Source organism: Epargyreus clarus, unplaced genomic scaffold (genome assembly GCF_041222505.1).
Source record: "Epargyreus clarus isolate Ecla_fem2 unplaced genomic scaffold, WU_Ecla_fem_2.2 ptg000027l, whole genome shotgun sequence".
Taxonomy (NCBI): Eukaryota; Metazoa; Arthropoda; class Insecta; order Lepidoptera; family Hesperiidae; genus Epargyreus; species Epargyreus clarus.
The window spans coordinates 4,965,080-4,983,220 of record NW_027332234.1 but is presented as its reverse complement, the minus strand read 5'-3'; the positions used below and the strand labels follow the sequence as shown (position 1 = coordinate 4,983,220).

Sequence of the window (18,141 nt, the reverse complement as noted above, 5' to 3'; positions counted from 1 at the left end):
AGCTATCGGATAATTACTGTGAAGCAGATTCTTTCTAATTCTTATCTCATGGACGTCTTATTTAGGGTTGCCATGCAAACTATATACTATATATTATGTATGTATTGTACTATATTTTAGTAAGTTTTTCTATACGAAAAGTACTATATTTACATCGGCAATTTAGATAACCTGGGTTCCAAAATTTTTAAGTAATACGCCGAAAAAAGGTCTTCAGAAAATTGATCGCCTTATAATAGGATAGAGTCGAAGGAAAAAAATATATTCAGAGAAATGAAAAATTCCACAATTTTCCACAAAGTACTATATTCTTGTGAGAAATATGTGGAAATACTCAAAAAAGATGTTGCCTGTTTTTTAAGAAAAGAAAGATGGCAACCCTATTGTTATGGGAGTCGAAAACTGCATCCGAGAAATCGTTTGGAAAAACTTAGCTCGTTATTCTCACGGTTTGAGAATGGGCGTTTAATTTTCTTAGCGTTTCTCGGTTTTTCACCATAATTCATGATTTCCCGGGCATTCGCAATTCGTTATCTTTTATTGCCTGTCGCCTTCCCCCGGCTCGTAGTTAGAACTTATTGGACCTGAAGCCGTTTGTTCTTAAGCGATCGACGAGTAAAATATTGGGTTTATTTTTCTTAAGAGTACTGTTAAGGTTAACAAGAGACATGTATAAATAAACGCTGTAAATAATGGAATGACGCATTCTAAAGTCACTGCTACTTTACTAGCACTTGTGTCGTGGTTGGCATGACCGCGTACGAAGACAAGTGCATAAACATTTAAACGCAGAACTGAAATCTTAATTCATGGTTTAAATTTTTGCCTGACCAAAGATTGAATTCCTGAATCCGCTCCTAAACTAAACTATTTTATACTACTAACTAACTATACAGACTTAGTGTGCCATATGAGTCTTATCCGTATGGATTAATCTAACAAGGCAGGAATAACAAATTAAAAAAATGGCCATGGCATTTATTTTTCAACTAAAATAGTGGAAAAATAAAAATCTCTTCAACGTTTCTCTCAGTATTTAATCCAGCGGCCCCAACTATCGACCACTTTGAAACAGACTATTCGTAAGCAATCGAAGAAGAAATATTACGTTTATTTTTCTTACCACTCGTTAAGTTGACAAACCTACATACAAACCTAAAGTACTCGAAGAGTATTAATGAAAGTAATTTATTATGGCGGGATTTGCGATTGGCGGAGCTTTGCGTGGGAGATTTTCGTAACATCCGAGCTACTCGCTCTCGTAGTTTCGCTGATTAATTATGTGAATAAAGGGATCTCCTTGGAATGCCGGCATTTGGCTTTGTAACCTGGTTTACGCAAATCAGAGGAAAACGAATGCGGAGGAAGGAATCTGTTCGATTTATTTGTTGACAAAAGATTTGATAAGTTGATTAACTATTTAATAAGTAACTAGCTATTTGAACGGATCGGAATTGATTCGAATTTATAAATAGTCGTATGATGTTTTTGGACAAACTTACAAAATGAAAAGATAATCACAAATTTCTAAAGCGCACAAGTAACATTCACATGTGCAGGACATTTGACTCTTTACTTATTTATAATTCAATACTTATTTCGAACATTTCTTATTTAAAACTATCAGTCAAATTTAACCCATCTGTAAATTAACATCTCATTGAAATGGTGTATTGTAATTCCAAATTATCTGTATAATATACTTTAACCACTACAATTACCACACCTAAAGAAGGAGAAGAAGAGGTATGTAATTGACTAAATGTGTAAAATGTGACCTCAATGTAAATGTAACTTGCGGTAAGCGTAACCGCTTTCTTTCAGTCGTTTACATCTTGTATTGTTGTCCCAAACTGATTAACGGCTTTTACTGCATTTTTAATCGAAACAGATTTTTGAAACTTTTTGTGCTAATCATTACTTGCCATGGAATTGCAATTGTTATCTTCTATATGCAATTTTGTTGAGAGACATTCTAATCTAAAGTGCAGTTATTTTTATTTAAACACTTTAAATCTTTTTTGCAACTGAAGATACTCGTAGTAATAAGACAGTCAGGTCACATGATGAAATGTTGCCTATGGCTATTTTCAGCAGAGGAATGTCTCATACTTAATTGCATTTTCAGAAGAGTATGTTTCGCATTTTTTAATCCCATATCATGAAATTCCAAGAGTACTTCGGGAGGAAGCTCATTATATATCAAGTACACGTTAAAATGGAATGCGAGAACCGAAGCGTGTAAGACCGCGTGGAGTCCAGTTGATGGAACGACATTCTTAGGCGCGAAAGGCAATATAGAAAAGGTGCAGGTCACCCGGTCAAAAATTTTCTTGGTACTGTATCTTATAAAGAGTAAAGAAGGTTTATACCGAGAAGACGTGAAGAGTGCCCCCGGTTGATCCACGGACAAATATCTATACAATGTATTTAGATTTCTATTGTAGCTCTTTTGTTTGTGCATTCATCTAGCTCTGTGTCCACGACAGCATCCATCCACGAGCATCCATGACACAAACAATCTAGTGTGGGACTGTAAGTTCGTATTTTTTAAAAAGGCTTAGGGGTTCATTCGGTTCATCTTCGCGTCGCTGACTTCATACTGTGCGCATCTGTACGGAGTCAAATGTGCGGTTTATCAATGGCTTTATATCCGCGGCTCTAACCGCGTTTGAAGTTGTATAACGAAGTCTGTTTTCGCAAAGACTCATTGTTAAACTCGATAAATGTTATCACTGTATTTGATAGACTCCGTTAATATTCAAACATAAATAAATATATGAAAAGCGACCAATGATGAATAAAAAGCAGCGTTTGTTTAGCAAAATGATAAGCATTTAATCATCAATATTTCTAAATGGACATTCAATTTATTTATTACCTACTTGGTTGATTTACAGGAACTAATTGGCGTGCAATTTACATCAATTCGTCATTAACGCGCGGGCGGCACCATCTGATAGCCATGAATCAGTTTACGGGACTTATAATCGCGGTCGTAACTAGTTTTCATAATAGGATTAGAGATATGAATATCCCTACTTCCCTACTAATGCGTGAAGTAGACACAGACAGACAGACAAAATTACTTTCGCATTTATAAACTTAGTAGGGATAGTAGGGAAGTAGGGATTTTTTTTATAATATTGGAGTAACAGACGAGCATGCAATCCACCTGATGGTGGCTACTGCCGCCCATGGACATATGTAATCAACCCCAGATAGGATTTGATATTCCCACCTGAGGTCGACCACAGATGCGCCGCTACCCCTGAGGACTAAGCTGGAACGCCTCGGAAAAGTATGTCTCCCTTACCACACCCTTCAAAACGCAACACAGCAGCGCCTAACACTGCTGTTATTAGGTAGATTAAGATGAATGCTGACTTTTTATTAGATAGCGAACACATTATAGTAAGTGGTAATTGCAGCCCTGTATTAATCCAAATTAAAAAGCAGTGATAGCTTAATGGTTAAGAAACTCGGCCTCTTGGTCGAGGGGACCGAGGTTCCAATCCCAGGCACGCACCTCTGATTTGTCAAAGTTATGTGCGTATAAAAATCAATTATAACTTGCTTAAACGGTGAAGGAAAACATAGTGAAGAAATCTGCATAACTGGGAAGTCTTAAAAAATAGAAAAAACAAAGTTATGAAACTTATGTGAAGTCTACCAGGTCGCACTTGACCAGCGCGGTGGGTTATGGCCTAATCCTTCCCATTCTGGGAGGAGACCCGTGCCGAGCAGTGTGGGACAGTAATACAGAGACCATTACCACACTCTCCCAACACACAGCCGTAACACTGTTGTTTAAGGCCGATGCGTGGCGCTGTGCCACCGTCTCCACCGTCACAATCGAACTGCAATGAGTTCTTATATTTTTGCTAACTCCTTGAGTTACAATTTAGTTACACATCTTTGTTACATCATCCTCTAATTGTAAGAAATGTTGCTCTTTTAAATATAACTTAAGATTTAGTAATTTGTAGACATACGCGAAGTCCTGAATTTAATCACAAGGCAAGTTGTACAATGTACATTTCATGATGCATTTAATCAATTAACAATTGTACAATTATAGCAGACATTCTTTATAAGTAAAACTTCCAATCAGCCAATCAGACACGGTCCATGTAACTCGTATAGATCCTCGCTTTTATGAAACTATTTTCCGACTGTCAGACCAACATGAGTGATGTGTGCGAATCGACCCTTATATATGAAACTATAAAAGTAGAGTAATTGATATGTGAATCAATCCTTATATGTTTTCTAATAACTGACGGAATAGCGACTGCCATATATGAATACTTACATACAAATGTAATGATTTCGTCCCTTTACGATAGAAAACATTTTAAGTGTGATAAAAAACTTTAATAATTATAGACAAGCCAGCCGAACATTGGTTTGAGCAAAAGTCAGAAAATAGACTGAGATATTTATGTGAAATTTTGGTATTTTTATTTGGCATGTTTCAAAAAATTTTCGAGAGACTGTGACCTTTTTTAATCTGAGGTTAAAAGACTACAAGTGGTTATCGAACCATGTTCAACAATCATTGTTTGCACTACAACCACAAAAAAGACACAAATTTGGTCAGGCGCTCAGCTTATTTCTCTAGTTCCGCCCAGTTCCCGACGCATAACGAGTCCGGGCGGTTTCGACTTCCTCCCAATAAGTGGATAATCACCTGCTATCGCTTCGGTGAGATGCAATTGCTTTTTGTGGCCTTTCCGTTCTGTTTTGGTATTGAAATGTTGCTTAGACTTTTCATTCATACTCTTGTTGTATTGAGAAAGTGTTTTCAATGAAAGCAATGCGTAATTTTTGAGCAGCTTAGGCAAGATCAACTTTTTTGGTTCCTAAGAAATTTAATTATGTTTGAATCTCCTTTAAAAGTTATTTCTTTAACATCGGAAAACATCATAAATAGACTTGCTTGAGAATATTATTACACTCCTATAATAAATAATATAATAAAACATTTTTTTTTTTTATAAAGGACTTTGTTGTCTAATCTTTTGCATTGGGCCAGCGCGGTAAATTCTTTCTCGGATCTATTCTCCTTCTCAGAGAAGATCCGTACTTGTTAATTTATCAGTAATATATTGATGATGATAATGGATGCTAGAATACTTCAAGAGTGTTTTACTATACTTAACTATCAAACAAGAGCACATTGCGTCATAGTGCAGTGATAAGTGACCTTAGGTGTCGAAGCACGAAATATTCTACCACCTTTTGTTACATTTGCTCAACAATACCACAAACAAATACCAACCGATTTACGAATACGAATTTTTATTCCCCATACTAACCTCTAAATTTCAATTCAGTATCATATCTACGAGTATAAGTAAGCACTCGTATGATTTATTTTCGGATGTGCTCGTAAATTTTACTCAGGAGTAGCGCGCCGGGAAACAGATGGTTCCTACGGCCAAAATTTTTTCATCCGAAATGATATTCTCACCCGTATTTTTTATTCTCCATGCGATTCGAGCATTGAATATTAGGTACCGGCACTCCCTTGAGGCTTGTTTTAAAGCGGTGCGTTTGCACTTTGAATTTTAAGCAGGATAATCTGATTTTGTGTCATGGTGTTATTTTATCTTTTTATATACTTAAGTATTTGACGTACGCTGACTCTATTGGTAGAGTTATAGTTATGAATTGGGTGTTTGAAAGATGCAGAATATGCATCGTTTTAATACAACTTTAGACCGCTACGAAAGGCTGTTTCGTAAAGAAGGTTTCGTTAAGGGACAAAAGGAGCTTTTATTCAAATATCCTTTAGTTGGGAATGTTCATGAGTAACTGTTTATACAGTTGAAGTATCAGACGAGCATGCAATCCATATCATGGTAAGTGGCTACTGCCGCCCATCCTCCAGTTAAGATTCCATTCCTATCTGAGTTTGGCCACCAATGCGTTCCTACCCTTAAGGATCAACTTGGACCGCTTCGGATAAGTATGTCTCTCTTTATTGTTATTATCAGCCAGCTGGTCGGCCTATTCGCTTGATATGAGAAAAATAATGCGTCTAGTTTATGTAACAAAGGATTTACTGAGGATGCGAACCCGTTTCATGTTATGTAGTATTCATTGCTGCTGCCACTAAGTTTAACAAACCCCCAAATACAGTAAGATGTAACCCAAAATCAATCACAGATGCGTTACCCTGACAACAAAGTTTAATTGTCTCAATATCTGCCTTAACCATTCAAACTGAACAACCATGTATTGTCGAATTATTGTTCTAAAATCAAGATGATGGTAGTGCTATTGAAATTTACTCAGAGAGTTCTATTAATCTTAAATACCAACTTTATTAATAATGTGAGAATTCCGTATTGTTTGGTTTTTATTATAATTCCGAATGAAAAAACACTGATTATTATGATTCAAATTATAATTGTGTCTCAGTATTTTAATGCAAAATAATTTCAGATATTAATTTCATAGGTAATATTATAATTTATTAATTATTTAATCGTGTAACTTTATTCAGTGCGTAATGACCGTTAGTGAAATTTTAAGTCTTAATTATTTTTTTCAATTTGCATATAAAGAGCTTGCCTCATTATTGCCATGTCGTAGTTGCGGTCACAGTGGTCGCCCCACATAATTGGTGTTGCCATTATCTTTTGGTTTTCGCATCTTCGGTCCGGGTTCAAGAGCTGTCAACAAAACCTAAATTATTAAAGCTTGTAAACCGTTTTTTTCGGAGTGATTTTCCACGAATTTGAACTCCGTAACCTCTTGATTACGAGTACTTTGTGACTAATTTGGAGCTACCAACTTAAATATTCATAGATATGCTTTTTGTTTTAGATTTTTTGTATCTCTCTACCTACACTCGCGATAATATTATTACGATAAACATCAGACTTTTAGCTCAACTGATTTAATCTGAACGCAAAATTTTAATTAATTTACATTCGGTGGTTCTAATAATATTTTGTTTTGTTTCAGATTTGGCAAACGTAATGAAAAGAGAATTAAAAACCGTCTAAGAAATGCATCTGTCGACAGTTTTAATTTTAAGCGTCTTCTTTCTCTGCGACGCGAAACTGCCGAGATCGAAACAGCCGCTTCCCCCAAATGAGTTACCATCGAATCCCACTCAGAACTCGCAAGCGTTGAGACTCTTGCAAGTAGAACGGAAAAGCGAGAAGACGCATCGAATAGTCGGACAATACAGAAGTCGAAATAGAAGGGAAGTTTTTAACTCACAATCGTACGAATCGAGTTTGACGTGGGCGCATTCGGAGCGCTTGGACGAAAACAACGATGTTGTACTCAGATGGGTTAACACGGATTCGAGTATAACGTTTAGATTGGAAGCGAAAACCCGTGGTTATGTCGGACTGGGTTTTAATTCTGCAAGAAATATGCGTGGAGCGGATCTCGTCGTTGCTTGGGTGGATGATAGGAACGGCATCGCTCAAGTTCTGGTAAGTTTTATTATAATTAAAAATACACACTTCTATATATATAAGCAGAGTATGATGTGGAATTTTAAATAGGTTTTCGCAACGCTGGGTAAAGATGTTCTCAGAAGTTTAGGCAAGGTTAGGTTGCAATTTTGAGTACTAAAATTAGTATACGCAGATAAGGTACTGCGTATACTAATTTTAGTACCTTATTCATCCTTAAATCCAAATCAAAATAGTACAACTATTTAATTATTGGCGAATCATTAATCCATTGATTTATCGACTTTTCGTCTCAATCCAACCCCAATCCTCAATTTTCCCTTTCGATATACATTATAATCCGTAAGCGCAAACCAACCTACTTCCTAAAACAGGAAAAAGATTAAACCTATCTATAAATACGACTATATACCATCAACAAAGCACCTGCTGTTTTCTTCTCACGAATTTTATTTTTTTCCCCGGGTGGTCCCGTTCAAGTTCAATGTCTTAAGTTTTTTATTGAACGAAAGCTGATAGCCTTTTCGGAGATTATAAAATCGCGAAATCAGCAAACTGAGCTCACTCATTGTAGTAAATTAGAAACTTAGTGAGCGTAAAATTTGTTTGCTATTTTTAGTTGTTGTCTTTTAATATTCGTCGTTTATTTTATCTTAAATGGAATTGACTTTGTAATTTAGGTACAGTAAGTCACAAATGGCAGTGATAGCATAGTGGTTAAGAAACTCGTGAGGAAACCTGCATACCTGAGAGATTTATAAAAAAAAAAACTCAAAAATATGTGAAGTCTACCAATATGCACTTGGCCAGCGCGGTGCACTATGGCCTAATCATTTTCATTCTGAGAGGAGACCCAGCAGTGCCCAGCAGTGGGACAATAATGGGTTGATGATGAAGTCACAAATAACTTTTTTATATACCTACTGTGAATTAATTGAGATCGGCCATAATTGCGTTGCTACTCTCCAGGACTAAGTTGAAATGCCTCATACATTAGTTTCTTTACCATATATAAACATATATAACAATTCAAACCAGAATACCGCAGCGCTTAACATTGTTATTATAAAGCACGTTATGTGTCGCGACAGCACTATCGGAGCCAAACAACCTTTTACTCCATTATATAAACGCAGACCAAATTACAATAACTTTAAAAAATCTTCTATATTTTAAAAATACTATGCCTAGAATTATATGTGAAATGAAGCATTTTCTCCGCGAATTTTGTTTGAAGACAGCTTGGCAATTATCACGCTGATTAATTAAGGTTACCTTTTGCTGAATAAAGTATCAGGTTTATGAAAGATTTGGGTAACATTATACGTCTGTGTCCCATCGAGGTCTAAAAAATTCAAGTTGGCTACAACGTAAAGGCCTTTGCCTACCGTCGAAGATTAACGATCAGGTTAAGCTAAATAGTGTCATTCGTGGAGGGTAAGAAAATAAAATAAAATTATTGGGAGTAAGCTCCATCTATATAGCGTAAAAAAGTGGATTTTGAAATGAATTGCTTGAAAACGCTAAATACAAAAAATGTTTTTATTTCGCCATGTTTAATCATTTCGTGCATTTTATTTGATATTTTTAAGAATCAATACCAATTGAAGAACGCGAATGCTATTTAGTGGTATAGTTCACTTTATTCAATAGTAATGTAATGTCATGGCTTTAAAAGTTTTGAAGTTTTCTACACTCATTTTCACACAGTAGTATCTCTCATACACAAAGACTAGTCAATGAAACATGAGCATCCAGACCTACAGCAAGATTCAGGAAATTGACTATGTAGATATATATCTGACTAGGGATCGACATTGTCTTGCTATCTTGGCTAAATATGTAGGTAGGTTTTCTTCTTACTTCTTTATCTTTCGCTCTTTCATTATCTCTTGCATGCATATTTGACTGAACAAACATCGCTTCTCGCTTCTCATTTACTCTTTTGCGGTGGAACAGACGAGTAAAAAAACGCGCCCGATATACAATTGCGTAATGCAAAATAAATTACACCGTAACTTGAAAACGTATTCTAACCCGTATAGCCTTACAATACGGGCGGCTAGTAGTGAAGTATTGTATTCAAGACAATAGTTTGTGGTTTTTGACGACTGTCAACGTACTGGTACCGAACCATGACGGCGTAGTCTCGTTCGTGTGCAATTATTAAACAAAATCTTGGACTAAGTACCAAATTACTAGAGTAGAATATTTTGTTACTATGTAAAAATACAAAGGGTTTTCACTGTATTATAAACTAATACAGTGAAGATTTATTTGTTCGTGTGGAATGTTTTTGTAATAGATTAGGTATCTACAGATAAATATTTGTTCGAAATCTTGGATACTTTGCCAGAATTTTGGTAATGATATTGTCAAAATATTTGAGGCGTGATTTTTGTTTGAATCTTAGAGTAGAGTTGGCATTTTGAGCACTTTATACCAATTTAAAACAAAATTATAAAGAGCTTCCATCATTTATGTAGCCCCTTGGAACCTTACTTAGTGCTCATCTTCGTTATATAAGAAACTTAATGCAAGTTTCATACTTCTAATCCCGATGGTTTAAGCTGTGTTCTATCTCGGTTAGATCTTTATCATGCAGACTGGCATGTGGAATTTACACAATATGCTAATTATGTTAATATTTTAGTAAGTTTAACTGGTATATGACCTATACAAAAATCTTAGCATGATTTTTTTTTATAATATAAGGGTAGCAGACGAGCATGCAGTCCACCTGATGGTAAGTGGCTGCTGCCGCCCATGTACATCTGTAATCAACCCCAGATAGGATTAGATATTCCTACCTGAGGTCGGCCACAGATGCGCCGCTACCCCTGAGGACTAAGCTGGAACGCCTCGGAAAAGTCTGTCTCCCTTACCAAACCCTTCAAACCAGAGCACAGCAGCGTTTAACACTGCTGTTATGAGGAAGAAATAGGTGTGGCGGTGGTGCCGCCGGAGTCGAACAACAAAAGGTTCTACCACCTTCAAAATAATGATAAATATAGGGTGTAATGCCCAGTATGCTATCAACATTTGATGGGCTATTACCCGTGATAAAAAATGAATCAACAGTTTTTATTCTATTTTGTCAATTTTTGCATACCTAAATTACCTGTGATAAGCAAAAACTGATTAAGATTAATTTATTATTACTAACGGACGTATCGGATCAAGTAATATAAATCGGAAAATAATATACTCCTAGCTTTTGTTACTAATATAGGTACTTGTGAAAACAGGCTTCGTTTGTAAGGAAAAAAGACAATAACAGTTATTCACATCGTTAGTGTATCAAATGTCTCTTTGTGGGAGACAGCCGCCTCCCCTACCAAGATCGAATTTCACAACACGACCTTTGTTAGAAGTTCATTGCCGATTTTTTGACAATTCTCACATTTCTTATCATTTGTTATTCTTTAGAGGTTTCCTTGTAATGTTATACTTTGATACATTTTCAGTTCCTTATGATGTTAAATTTATTGCCCCATCATGTCTCCTCTCAAAATCAGAAGATTTTGATCGTAGGTTCAGGGTTTAGGTCGTAGGAATATCTTGAAAATGGCACAGTTTAAATTATTTTTATGATATTTTTCTAAGTGGCCCATTAAAGTGTCAGGAATCCATAATTTCTATCAGAGTTGTTCCGAGTATCACCAAAACTTTAGGCAGTTACAAGGATTTTTTTGCAAAATTCTCAAAAATATAACCAAAAGACATGGACTAAGAAAATTCGCTTGTAGTCAATTATGATAATGCAGCACTACACCACAGAACTATTTACGCATAAAACTCCTCCTTACCTTCACCTTAATATATCAGAGATCTCAACCACAAACATTAGCACCGAATCAACTTGATTGGAAAATGTAAATAAAATCCGAGCGATCAGGTTTGAAAGGATTTCGACTGGATGCGATAAACGAGGCAGATATCGGTTCGATTACTGTTTTCCGATGTATCTTCAGTGATTCGCTTTTTGTACCATTGGTTTTGTAATGTAATTTTGGCTGGATTACTCCGAATGAAATTGGCTGAAAAATCCAAAATCGATTTTTGTGTTATCGCGTCCAAATCGATAGATTTACCAGCAAAAGTCTTTGTTTTTTTTATGTTCAATAGCAGTTTGCTTTCGGTTTATATCGGGCTTTCCACCACTAGTATTTAGACTTAGCAAGGCATCTGTAGACAATCTCAGATAGGACTCTAAACTTACCTCTGATCATTACAGATGTTTATGGGAGGCATGCTATTAACCTTCCCGTTGACTGAATTCGTTTGACCAGAACACATCAGCGCGAACACTGCTACTATTAGCCCTTTCAGACTTGGCGTACACAAATGTACACATAAAATATAAAAAAATGTTTTGGTATTTATTTCGCTACAAGTGCAATTGACAACGCTTGTGTTCATATGTCCACATTATAAACTACAAAAATGTATACTATTAACGCCATCTCTTAGCATTCTTTGTAACTTTTTCGACATCGTTCGATCAGTGGCTGACCGAAGTTGGAGCTATGTAGGTAAGCTCGTCATTTTTATTTCTAAAAAGTATGAAATAGCTAAATATACGCACTGCAAAAATATGAATTGATGTGTTATATTCCTAAGGTCATAAGTAAGATATAAATGTGAGTTTGTTATTCTATTTTTGTACCAATTATCACATTTTTTATATTTGTACACAAATGTACACATCAGGCGTAAACGATGTTTTTACGATTGCTGAAGTATTTTAGCTGTATTTGAAAAATCTATTTTGAATATGTTTGTAACTATATTATTAATGTTGTTGTAGTTGATGCTATATAAACTATGTTATATATGTTATATGTTGAGATAAAATACTTTTTTTACATTTTCAGATAAAAAAAACACCGATATGTTTTCACCGGACGCCTTGAAAGCTCTAATTACTGGAACTCTTTCCGATTTGGAGCTATCGTCTGATGACGAAGAACCGTTTGGATTTACATCTGAAAAGGAGTTGCGGTCTGTCCGAGTTGGTGCAGATGTCATCAATCAAAACCAACGAGAGGTATTTCCACCCGACACTGACGAAGATGAAGGGCCCAGCTCATTGTGGATTGGAACGAATGATCCAGGAGTTACTGACACCTGCGATGAAGTGGTTCTCGAAGTACCACCGACAACAGAAATAGAGTCCTCTCATGAAAATATACTTCAGAATATTACGCCTAAGCAGAACATTAGGTGGAGACACAGGGAACTCCTAAACACAATTTCATCAGATTGGCTTACACCAATATCAATTGACCCTACAGTTGAAGCCCCAGTGGATTATTACTTTCGGTACGTGCCAAAACAATTATTTGAAATTATGGCTGAAATGACTAACATATACGCAATACATTCAAATAAACCCAGGTATAAACCTACTACTACACAAGAAATAGAAATTTTATTTGGGTTACATTTAGCTACTGGTATATTTAGCTACCCTTGCTTGAAAATGTACTGGGAAACTGGCATCAGCATACCCTTGTTCTCAGAGAATATGGCCCGGGATCGCTTTTTTGAATTACGCAATAATTTACACCTTGTTGATAATACAATAATACCTGCTAGTTGCAAAGATGCATTTTACAAAGTTCGACCAATATTTGATGCTGTTAGGAATCGATGTTTAGAGTTACCGCTTGAAAAAGAACTTTGCGTTGATGAGCAGATGGTTCCTTTCACTGGGAAACATGTTGCCAAACAATACATAAAAGGTAAACCTTGTCCATGGGGGCTTAAGATATTTTTTTTATGTGGTAAACATGGGCAAGCCTATGATTTTCTACTTTATCAAAGCTCTAGTCCAGAACTTGATAATAATTTGACAAAAAAAATTGGATACGGTGCAGCTATTGTCCTTCATCTCACTAAGAGAATTGGAGAAAGCAAGGGCCACGAGCTGTACTTTGACAACTACTTCTCGTCATATCATTTATTACAAATTATGAAACGAAAAGGCATTATGGCTGCATGCACAGCTCGTATAAATAGATTCGCCAACCCATCGCTACTAAGCGATAAAGAAATGAATAAAAAGCCTCGAGGATATTCTCAAGAAGTAAGTAGTTTTGATGAAGATGTAACTGTGGTCAAGTGGCTGGATAATAAGATTACCCATCTTGCTTCTAATTTTGTTGGCATTGGTGAAAAAGACTTAGTCAACAGGTGGTGTAAGAAAGAGAAGAAATTTATTGACGTTGAACGCCCCGAAGTGGTCAGGAAATACAATCACGCAATGGGGGGAGTTGACCTATTAGATCAACGAATGAGTTACTACAGGACCTTCATAAAATCAAAAAAATGGACCCTTCGCATGATATTTCATGCTTCTGATTTAGCTGTAGTGCAGGCGTACCGAGAGTACCAAAATGACAATGCGTTGCTAGGCATACCAAAGAATAAACAACTCACGTTGCTTCACTTTCGTCGTCAGCTGGCTGAAGGTCTGGTGTTGAGGAATAAAATTATCATCGCTAAAAGAGGACGGCCCAGTGGCAGTAGCCCAATACCGCAAATTATTCCAAGAAGACCAGGAGAGGTTCGCCCTGTAGCGGATATAGCAAGAGACGGTGTTGGGCATTTCCCTGCACATGATGAGGGACTTGGAACACGGTGCAAAATGGTTGGATGCAAGGGAAGAACCAGGATTAAATGTATAAAATGCAAAGTTCACCTTTGCCTTAGCAAAGATAAAAACTGTTTCTTATCATTTCATACGTAAACTTATGAAACATGCTTCTTGAATGGGGCGAATGACTGATTTACCTATGTGCCAATTATTTGCCTATCCCAAAGAAGAAATCTTTTTTTGCTAATAATTATAAGAATTGTACTTAAGTTTTGTTAATTTTATAAAAATAATTAATATTTCCTAATAAAAACATTTATAAATTAAACTTTTTATAATTCCAATAAAACCCCCTTAAACGCTAGTCTTATCAATACGTAGGACGGATGTGCACATTTGTACACAAAAAGAAAAACAATTTTTTTTTAAAAACCTGACAATTAGGATTTTTTTCATAATATTTTCCTTAGTCTTTTTACTGTACTTTAGCTACTATTTTTTTTTTAGATTTATTGGACACAAATAAATAATTCAGGTCTGAAAGGGTTAGGCAGAAATAGGTGTGGCGGTGGTGTTACATAAGGGTATACCACTTTTAGTTTCATAGTACTTACTATTTCTGTACTCAAGTACGAGTTTACACTTTTCTAGTGCAGACGTGTAGCGTGGTTCTTTGTAATTCTCAGTGGGTTCAAGTGACTCATGTTGTAACTGTAGTTGTTTTAAATTATGAAGTCTGTTTCCATGCTAACTGCAAACAGTAGGTACTTAAAGCACTAACATTCTCGTTCTCACGAGTATTAAATAAAATACCTCGTGGAAAAGTTTTGTTTTGTGTTAATGAAACTTGTTTGCTCGGACTTTATTATCATAAACTTTAGTTTTATTTAGTGCAGAACTGAAAAAATATGTGCGAGCATTAAAACTCGTCCATTATATTACAAAGTACTAAAAAGTAAGAAATAAAATCAAGCAATTAATTAAGGTATGCAGTATTTCTTTATTTTTATGTTCAGGTGTGCTAATATAATTTGCGCGCTTTAATGCTGACGTGCATCCTAAAACTTAGCTGTTTCTTTTATTGTATCGTTTATTAGAAAGTTAGGAACAGAGCGACAATCAGTGTTTATAGACATAAGAAGACTAGACTACTAATAACAACTAGTGACACAAAAAAAAAATGTAAGCTGAATAACGACAAAATGTCACATGCCATTCTATTTTTATTATCGACATAACTTTCAATCTAATGTTTGCTTTTAGATACGTTAATGGTAGTTTTTAGCACTTTTTATCCGTATGTAAAGGGTAATATTTTTCGAGCGTTTGTATGTTGAATACAAGTATGTGCAAATTTTGATGTATCATAAATGACGACGTTTTCCTCTTTCATTATTTTAATCTGAAGTACAAATAGCGGAAATTTCGAAATAATTTATTCAGTTTATCAAATGAATACCATAAATTCGATTGACATATCGGTAGCTTGTTTGGCGTTCCAATCGAAATCAGTCATACGGAGCGTTCCGTTTGACGCATCAATAATTCTAGGAGGTCCATTGAATTTACTGATGCTGAAATTTGCTGAAGTAGTCATAGGTATACCTATTTGAGGTTCACGTAAGTGTCTAGAAAAATGATTCGATATGTTGTAGTTTTGTATGAGAAAAATAATCCCGGGCTAATGAGTTTTTTTTTCAATAAATGAAATTAGTAAATGGTGCTCCCATTTACTAATTTCATTTTTACTATAAGTGGTCTACCGATAAGTGTACGTATGTAACCAATCTTAGATCGGATCGTAATCTTACTTGAGCTCAGTCGCAGATGTGTTGCTAACCTTAGGACTAAGTTCGATTGCCTGTACATGTGTCCTTTCCTTACTCTTCAAACCTTTATTTCAGTCTACATCTTAAAAGTAACTACTAACTACTTTTTTATTCCTTAAATATTTCACATTTTTATAAGTGGCAAGTAATATTCGTTTAGACACCATTATACTCTTAGTTGATTAAATTTTAAACAATAATTTGTTACTTGCATCACATCAACTCCAAGATACCATGAATAGGATTGCAAGGACAATGGTATGTTGGCAATCCAAAGTACCATATTTGCACAAATTACAAAACAAACGAAATTGATATTCAAGCAGGTATTGGCTTACAAATAGCAAATACCAATCTCAAATACCAACGGGTGTTCTGTACATGGTTGTTTAGTTCGTGACATGTGAATACAGAGGGCGTTTAAAGAGATACCTATATTGGTAAAGAGTAAAATAGTTTTTAGTTCTTTTTTAAAATAACTACTGTACTTTTTACCAATTTTCTTCTTATAAAATGGTAGCAGTAAACCACCATGCGGCAGAGTACTTATTTGTGCTTTGATTTTAAGGATTTAAGGCACAAGATGTTATAATTTAGTTCTTTCTGATGGCAATAAGCCTGTGGCCTATTTTAGGCGCAAGTACAATTTATATAGCCTATGTCACAAAAAGACGAATCCAATAGCATCTCATGTGTTAAAATCTGTCAATTCGTTTGGGCTGTAGGGCGTGCCAAAGTATGACATATACATACATACTTGTTCGAAAAACATTACCATCCTCAGTTGGTGAAAATGTCCCGTACCCTTACCACGAGTTTTCAAAACATCCCACAATTTTACGTTACGTTTACTCAATCCATTATTCTGTTCCGTTTACTTCAGTGGACTGAGTACACGTAACAATAAGTAAGTGCTCAAGTCTTTTTGTCTACCTCACATGTTCGCAAAAAAGAAACTTTAAGCGCCATTTTGTCAATTTAGACATTTAATATTACGTTACAGACAATATAGTTCTGATACAATCCGCTAGGGGCGCTGATTGGAATTTGTATGGGCAAATACGTAAACAAATGCCAAAACAGTCATATTTGTCAAAACGTACAATCTCGTGGTAAACAGATTGTAACTGAAGGAACACATAAGCGTTAGTTTATTTTATACTGTCTATATAGAACACTCGCCTAATCCCGCCTAAAAGTTGGGGTCACCAGGCCCCAAGTTAGTTCTCAAGTCAATGAAATATTGATAATAAATACATTTTGCGTTAAACTAAACGGTTTGAAACTAACTAGACAAACCCCAACCTTCAGTTATTGAACCCTAAAGTTTTAATCTATTCATATTGCCCGGTATTTAGTACTTTGAGAAAACAGTTACTCCACAAAATGCGATAATATACTATTAGGTCAGCTATTTGGGGACATTTTGTAAAATGATACCTATATCGACTAGTCAGTATATGATTTGTCCATGTCCACGAAGAAATTGTGGCGTATGTGTGTTTAAAATACTTAATATTAATAATTGGCCACTTGTCATGTGGCAGTAAGACAACTAGTCACTTTTTACTTTGCCCAATACTGTATTTGACCTACCACTTGGGAAGGAAGACGACTTTTAAAATATGGCATTAATAACGCTAATACAATTATTACCAGAAATACCAGAAGTTCTATTTCAGCGTTGGATTCCAGCGTGTCTGTAACCGCACCCAAACTTGCAACGCATTCCCAAAACACAGGCAAAATGTTTTGCATATTATCCGCTCTACCGTCGAATTTATGCGAACGACGGATTGTGTTCTAAAAGTTTAATAGAAATTATAGTGGTAGTAGTTTAGTGGTATGAAAGGTATTTCACTGTAGTCGGGGTTTGAATTCTGGCGATACACGCGCACAGGCGTTGTCGTTATTGTCAATCCATTATTGTTCAATTGTTGAATATCATCCATCTCGGCTTAGGACATAGCTAATTAATTGTAAATGAGTGTTCCGAGGAACTATTTGACCTGGTGCCTACGTCACCATTCCTCCATCGCCGAAGGATGAAGTTCCATCCACACCAACTGAACCCGTGGCGGTCCTCCACGGTTCGGTTTGCACGGACGTTCTTGCCACGAACGTGCAAGATGTGGAACGAACTTCCTCCTGAGGTATTCCCAGAGCGCTATGACATGGGCTTCTTCTCAAAAAGGTGCAAAAAGAGCTTCAAAGCCGGCGATGCATTGGTGACTCCTCTGGTGTTGTAAATGTTCATAGGCGACGTTGA

At 35.8% G+C, this 18,141-nt stretch overlaps 1 protein-coding gene across 1 annotated transcript in view; it reads left to right on the top strand.

The window, feature by feature from the left end:
• Positions 1 to 18,141, top strand: part of LOC140753682 (MOXD1 homolog 1) — a 108,867-nt gene that overhangs the window by 57,388 nt on the left and 33,338 nt on the right. The window contains exon 3 of the mRNA XM_073088412.1: positions 6,979 to 7,460. Within this exon, the coding sequence (XP_072944513.1) occupies positions 7,023 to 7,460 (438 nt within the window). The 5' untranslated portion in view covers positions 6,979 to 7,022. The remainder of the gene's footprint in view (positions 1 to 6,978; positions 7,461 to 18,141) is intronic.